General features: G+C 41.0%; 1 protein-coding gene across 6 annotated transcripts in view; it reads left to right on the top strand.

Annotated features, from left to right (window-relative positions):
* The first annotated feature begins 1,658 nt into the window (after positions 1-1,658).
* Positions 1,659-7,742, top strand: part of ATAD1 (ATPase family AAA domain containing 1) — a 33,261-nt gene continuing 27,177 nt past the window's right edge. For 2 of the 6 annotated variants that reach the window (XM_059662735.1, XM_059662734.1), the window contains exons 1-2: positions 1,661-1,828; positions 5,916-6,091. In XM_059662735.1, coding sequence (XP_059518718.1) covers positions 5,930-6,091 — 162 coding nt within the window. In that variant the 5' untranslated portion in view covers positions 1,661-1,828; positions 5,916-5,929. Of the gene's footprint in view, positions 1,829-5,780; positions 5,802-5,915; positions 6,092-7,742 lie in introns of those variants that run through there. The other 4 variants (XM_059662738.1, XM_059662733.1, XM_059662736.1 and 1 more) reach the window with 4 other exon arrangements.

The raw sequence follows: 7,742 nt of genomic DNA, 5'->3' as shown, positions 1-7,742 counted from the left end.
AGCCTGGATATAAAACATGAACCACTTACAATAAATTCCATTCTGATGGTCAGTGACTCAATCACTTTTTAAACTTTCACTCACCCACATGGCCGGCCAGTGTGCCTCTGTGGTTGAGCGTAGACCTATGGACCAGGAGGTCACTCTTCAATTTCCAGGTCAGAGCACATGGCTGAGTTGTGGGCCCATCTCCAGTAGAGGATGTGCAGGGGGCAGCCTATCAATGATTCTCTCTCATCATTGGTGTTTCTCTCTCTCTCTCTCTCTCTCTCTCTCTCTCTCTCTCTCTCTCTCTCTCTTCCTATCTGAAATCAATAAAAATATACTTAAGAAAAATAAACATCCACACATCCCTATCATTCCATGCTCTCCCTTTACAGCCTCACAATTTTGTCATTTCATTTTAACTCTTTCATCTAGATTTTAAAATTTAACTGGTATTACATTACTATCTCTAAGACAACATATAAGTGTAGGGTTTGAATTAGACAGATCTAAGTTCCAATGAAATTTTGCCCCTTTTTAGATACACAAACTTAGGAAAGTTTAAGTTTTAAAATTTGCTCATCTATAAAAAAGAAGAAACTGATGGCTATTTTAGAGGATTGGTTTCTGTTGTTGTTTTGTTTGGGGGGAGTTTAGATTCGGGATGAGAATATTGCCTGACACCTAGGGCTGTCATTCAATCAACTGTAGCTATTATCCTCACTACAGTATCACAAGCTTGTAACAATGGCAGCATTCACTAACTTCAACAGTCAGGCTGCAGAATTTTAGCCATCCGAGACGACGCCTAAAACAGAGGGGCACCAGCGGCCTTCCCTAGGAGGGTAGGAGAGGAGCGGTCGGTCTCACGGCCTCTGTCTGAACAAGTGATGCTTCTCATACCCGAGGACAGTGTCTCCTGTCGTCTCGCCCCCTGGCAGTCTGTTGAGGAGGCTCTGGCTTTCAGGTCTGCTCCCTTGGGACCTCTGGGTCACGTCTCTCATTCTGGAAAGGGGAAGGGGTAAAGAAAAAGGGAAGTCACCCAAATGCAAAACCTGTCACCAGATGCCCGATTCCGTCCTGACTACCGGGCCCGCCTGGGGGCGGGGGGGGGGGGGGGGGGCGGGCTGCACAGTCGTTCCGCTGTCAGGTTTGCAGGCGCCACCCGCAGGTGGTAGGAGGCTGCGCTCACCCTGGAAACCGAAAGGCAGATGGCGAGGGTTGGCCGTGCGCGGCCGCGCAGGCACCGAGCAGTGGCGAGCGGGTCTGCACGGGGGTGAGAGGAGAGAAGGGCGGGAGTTGGCGTTCAGCAGGACTCAGGGGAGAACTTCTTAGAGGATGACACGGAGCATTTCTTTGCCCGCTCATGAAGGCTCCCCTATTTCTCTGTGCTGCGCCCGGAGCCCGCGAGCAGGGGAAGGTCTTTCTGGGACCAGCACCTTCCCCAGTTCCACATCCGAGACTCAGTGGCTAAACGCAGCGCCTTGGCAGACACACCGGCTTCGCGGAAAGCCCCTGGCCGGCAGTTAGCAGGTTAAGCAGCGTCGGCGCGACCTCGCTCCGGTCCGAGCCGCCTACCAAGCCTAAAACCCGGAAGCGCGTCCCTCCCGGCTGACAGCGCGGACTGCGCATGCTCGGCGCGAGGGGGCGGGCCGCGTCCTGCCGGAAGTGTTCTCTGCCAGGCGGCGTTTCCTTCCCGGGTGACACTAGCTGAGGACTCCTGCTGCCGGTGTTTTTGCACGGGAGGGAGTAGCGGGTTCCGGCGGGGCCTCGTGGTGCGGGCGCGGGATCCCAGTGAGCTCCTTCAAGGACCGGCTCGGAGCTGGGAAGCCCAGCAAGAAAGGTCAGCTCTCCTTCCTCCCTGTCCCACCTCCATGCCGCCCCCTAGCCTCCCCCAACCCTGGGTCTCCAGCGGATTCACCTCCAAGGGCGTCCCCGGCCTCGCCTTGGCTTCCCGCCCGGCCTAGGCCCTCGGGTCTCGGCGAGAACTGTTCCCGAGAGTTATGCCGTTTCCTGCAGGGAATCTGCAAGGCATCGGGGTCGCTGCTTTGCCTTGGGGTCGTCCCGGGCGACCTCAGAACCGGGGTCTTCGCCAAGGCGGCCCGAGTGAACGGGATCTGATTGTTGCAGCGGCACGGATCCCACCTAGTGCAGAAGCGGAGGTGATCCTTACGGCCGCGGCACACTTTCGCGGAGGATGATGTTAATTATAACCTGTCCTTTATGTGAAGGTTGACAGTCTTTCATTGACAGACATAGCCTCGTGTTCATTGGACCTTGATGTCTGCGAAACTGGGACTTTGGGGTTGAGAAAAACTTTGTAAAAACACTGCCCCGAATCAGGAGAGAAATACTACAGGGTGAATACTAGACTCGGTCCTTAACCTGTCAGTACACTGGTCATTGACAGGGTAGTGCAATTTCAGAGTTTTCTGCCCTGAAATGGAGAACTCTTTGAAATGAACAACTGTCTGGTGTCATGTCTCCCTAGCAAATAACAGCGTTACAGTGTTTTGCGGTATTTCTTAGTTGTACAGAGCATCATTTAGGTTTAGGTACATAAATGTGTGTCATGTCCTTGATCCTAATGTTTTATAAAATGTTGAAATACATTCCCTACTGCCGTATGCATATGCAGCTTTCATTGCAAATTGTGCTGTAATGGTGGTGTTACTGTAACGACCTTACATTGCAGGCATATCAGTGTCATATGAATGATAGATAAGTGTGCAATAAAGTATATACAGTTACAACCTACAAGTAGAAGTTTCAGTTTCATTTCAGGATTTTGAGGTCATTTTAAAAGATGGAGTACTATTTTAGAAATGACCGTAGGTCTGGACTACTGTATTACAGCTAATGATTTAATTTTAGGAAATAATGTAGTTAACAGAGGTCTTGCATCTTACTATTTTTTATAGGATTAAAATTGTTACTATCTTAACTGGGATGTACTGGTAACTGTAGTTATTCATGTAGTTCAGTGAACATCCAGTAGATGGCAGTTTTTTCACTACTAAATCAAACTTTAAATAAATGAAAACCTTTTATTCAAACATCTCTAGTTTTCAAAGATTGTTAAGTTAAAACCCTTATTTTGCCTACCGGTTTATTTTCGTCAATGAATAGTGTCCCTCATAATGATACTACATATTCTATCCAACTGCATTTTCAAATTTACTCTGTTGGAATAAAGGCTAAAGAAGTCAAATTTTCACATCCTATGTGAAGTGGAATATTCTTAACCTGTTTATAGAAATTTATGCTGATGGAAGAAAGCACACTTTGATTTATTATAAGAGGAGACATTTTAATTAGGTGGCTTCTCCCTAGCTCCATTAAAAAAAACAACAGTTAATAAGACTGCGTGTTCCTTGTGTAAAGTAATTGTATCTTAGCCATTATTGTATGTCCAGTATATAGTAGGCATTATATACATTTAATAAGTGCTTTATGGTATGAATTAAATAAATCATTTAGCACATCTAGGCCCCAGTTTCTTCCCCCACAATGAAGGCTTTCAATTTTTTAGTTAAGTTTAAATGAAATAATGTCATATTGTAAAGTGAATGGCTTCTAGTAATGGAGAAGTAAAGTCAATGGAACCTTTGACTTTTCTTTGAAACCGTTAAGAAATTGGGCAGCAATTTGTTGGAATGATTGAATGGGAGGTTTTCTGCAGTTGCAATTTATTTGTTAAATAATTATTGAGTAGCCTCTTTTTTTGTATGTGACAGTTATAAAAATGGGTAAAATATAAATCTTGTTTATAAGGATTTAAACTCTAGTTGAGCAGACTCAATATCACATAAGTTAAATAATACAACCAAATGAATAATATAGAGGATTAGTGTGATCTGAAAGCCTTCATGGAGCATGTGAAGCTTTTAAAATTTGGATAGAATTTGACTAATCCTAGATGAATGGGGAGAAATGGCCCATCCAGGGCAGATAGGCTAGAGCAGTGGTCGGCTAGAGCAGTGGTCTGCAAACTGCAGCTTGCGAGCCACATTCGGCTCTTTGGCCCCTTGAGTGTGGCTCTTCCTAAGCCTTAGGAGTACCCTAATTAAGTTAATAACAATGTACCTACCTATATAGTTTAAGTTTAAAAAATTTGGCTCTCAAAAGAACTTTCAATCGTTGTACTGTTGATATTTGGCTCTGTTGACTAATGAGTTTGCCGACCACTGGACAGAGGGATAATACTTAAGGCATTTTCCGATCCTAGTGACACCAACTTGAGAATTCCTCCTAAGAAGTGGTGAGAAGTAAAATGCTTCAGTTACTCTCTTGGGGCTAGATTAGAATAGTCTTTAATAGTTGGGATTCCTGTAAATAAAGGGAAAGATTTGAGGTCTTTTTATTAGGGAGGGGTATATATACTCTTGAATGGAGGGGAGGTATCTAAAAGGAATTTCAAAATTGTGGGCACTATTTTAGAGGGTGGGACATGAAAAGGATCTTTAATTGAGTAGTAATAGTGAGAAGAGAAATAATTTTTAGAGCTGGAATGACCTGCAGTACCTAATTTTTACCTGTTGCTGAGCCATTTGTACAAATCCTGATTTGTTCCCTTTCACATGAGTGCAAAATATATATTCTCTTTGTTTTTTTCCCCTGGTCATATAGCACTCAACACATTTCTGTTCTATTTTTACTAATAAAAGCATAATATGCTAATTAGACTGGGCAGCCAAATGACCTTCCGGACGTCCTTTTGGACAAAGCCACAGTGGCGGGGGCTGAGGCAGAGGCATTTAGGGGCGATCAGGCAGGTAGGCAGAGCAGTTAGGGGCGATCAGGCTGACAGGGGAGAGCGATTAGGGGCAATCAGGCCAGCAGGCAGAGGTGGTTAGGGACGATCAGGCAGGCAGGCAGGCAGGCAGGTGAGCAGTTAGGAGCCAGCGGTCCCGGATTGCAAGAGGGATGTCCGACTGCCAGTTTAGGCCCCATCCCTGCAGGGTCCCGGATTGGAGAGGGTGCAGGCTGGGCTGAGGGGACCCCCCCCTCCCTGCACAAATTTTGTGCACTGGGGCCTCTAGTGAGAGTAATAAGTGTTATTTGAAGCTGAGATCCCATCTCCCAAAATGTGATAGTCACATTGTCCCTAATAAGGTTGTTATTCTGGGTAGGCATTGCCTTGGACAGGGGTGTGCATGCCTTCTGTAAGCCTAGCTATGACTGATGTAGCTGCTCAGAGATATATGTAAAAATAGGCTCATTGCCTTTTTTTACCCCTCTATCTCGGGTGTGGGCTGTATTTTTGTGCTTCAAAAATATTTGAAGATTCTGTTGCTTCAGTTTTAGCTGGGTTGTAGGAAACAATAGTATATATAGCTCAAAAAATGAAACTTATTAAGGAAATGGCATGTTTAAATTTAAGCAGGCCTTGAGGACCTTTAAAAGTAAATATTAGGAAGTAGTGAGTTCACAATTTGAATTTTACTCAAAAATTACCTGGTTTACATTACACTTAATAGAAGAAGTTCTTACCATCATATTAGTAAAGTATCTCATTGTTGGGCTACCTTTCTTCGATTAGATTAGTGTTAGAGTCATTATTTTTCTAGACTCTGAAATTGTAGTTATTTTAAAGCTGTTTGAAGAGTAAATAAATACCTTAAAATGTTTTGTATTTTTCAAATAGAATTATTCTCTACTTAAATTATATCAGCTTTTAGGGACGTTCATTAAAAATTCTAGTAAATTAACCTGTTTCTAATTTGTCCCTTCAGTTACCAAAGGGAGCTTAAAATGTGTTTGTTTACCTAACACTTAAAAATCCATTTCTCTTCAAAATAAAACACTTTTTAAAGGTAGGTAATGTTGAATTTGACTAGCAGTTCTTGTTGCTTAATATAAGGTTCTTACCAGCCTCCCAGTTTTTATGACTAGTTATTACTTAGTGACATTTCTGTTTGTTTTTTAAGGATTAACTGTCAAGATGGTACATGCTGAAGCCTTTTCTCGTCCCTTGAGTCGGAATGAAGTTGTTGGGTTAATTTTCCGTTTGACAATATTTGGTGCAGTAACATACTTTACAATCAAATGGATGGTAGATGCAATTGATCCAACCAGAAAGCAAAAAGTAGAAGCTCAGAAACAGGTATGAATAAAATACTTGAGGATCATTTTTCTTGTAGTTAGCAAATATTTTTCCATAAAACTAAGGATGTAGTAGAATTATAAGTTAATGAGAAATTCTCTAAGATATACATTAAAATGTTTTTGTCATATTTCATTATTCCTAAAAATAATTGTTTCTCAAATACTTTTTGATATATAAGCAACTTTAGAACAGAAAATGATGAATAAAAATATTGTAGCATTTGGTTCTGAACATTCTCATTAGATTATTTTTTGTCAGCTATTTGTTTTTGAAGGAATCTAGGTAAAATTTTTTAACAGATTAAACAACATTTATCTTTAATAAGGTGTACATTTTGCTTTGTTTGACATTTGAAATGTGGAAAATACTGACAAGTATTCAGTCATAAATTTACAAACTACACTAATTTCTAATTAAGGAATTGCTTTAAAAATGTTAATATAAGTTGTAATTTTATTTTTCACCTATTGCCTCTTGTGGTCCTTTTCTCATTAGGATGATATATTTGTTTTAGTTCCTGTTTTTCTTTAAAAAAACAAAGCCTTTAAGGAGTCTATCAAATTTTTCTTGCTGCTTGAGGGCAAGATGTTTTATTCATGGAGTTTTAGATTTCTTCTGTGAATTCTGACCCTGTTGCATTCAATAAATCTTTATTGAGCTCCTAGCAAATGCCAGGGATAAAAGATGAATAAATCTTGTTCTTTCAAATGCTATAGGCTCGTGTGAGAAATTGGGATATAAAGAAATGACTGTTTTACAGTGCTATGCATAGCTCTTAAATCAATGAAAAGTGTACTTTTATAATTACTGCTTATGGTATATGTCTGAAAAGCAATTTGGACACTTGTGAGTTTGTTCCTCAAATATGATTATAAACTAATTGACTCAATGTCTAGATTACATCAGTCAACTCATAGCTCTCTAGGAAGTCTGACTAGTGTGGATTTAAAAGAAATGAATTTGTATATGCCCACATGTACCCACATGTCAACCTAAGTGCAGTCCCCCTCCTACCACCTGAATCATGAAAGTCAACTTAAGTCTGAGGTCAAATTATTGATAATGTCATGTTATTTAAAATTTTTTAAAGAGCAGAATGTGACTTTAAACACAATTTTGTCATTTTCTTGGTTTCTAAGAGTGCTGGGATAGATACACATGTGGAAGACATGTAGAAAACCAAATATAGATACTTAAGTAATACATGAACACATTAAGCCTTTATTGAAAACTGCCTACATAGTATTGGTCAAAATATCAGGTACATGAAGTATCTAATACCGTATTTGTCATCATAGTGCCGTGGTAGGGAGAAAAGACTTGTTCATGACAATATAAATTATAATCATAAGTAGATTATTTTCATTTCCTACTGAGTAGTGAAGACAGAAACTCTGGCATTCACAGAAAGCGTTCACTGATGATTGAGGCAATTGAGGATGACTTCATGAAAGATCTTGGCCTTGAATAGGCAAGGACAGTTTTAAGTAGAAAATCATGAACAGAATCATGATGGGGGTAGGAATAACAACACCTGTTAAAGAAACAGTAAATAGACTACATGGGTTGGAATAGAGTGTTTATGCAACTAACTAGTAGAATTTGGAGGGAAAATTAAGGGACTAAATGATGAAGGACTCTTGAGTAT

The sequence above is a fragment of the Myotis daubentonii genome, chromosome 13 (genome assembly GCF_963259705.1).
Source record: "Myotis daubentonii chromosome 13, mMyoDau2.1, whole genome shotgun sequence".
Classification (NCBI taxonomy): domain Eukaryota; kingdom Metazoa; phylum Chordata; class Mammalia; order Chiroptera; family Vespertilionidae; genus Myotis; species Myotis daubentonii.
This window is presented reverse-complemented; position numbering and strand designations above follow the sequence as displayed.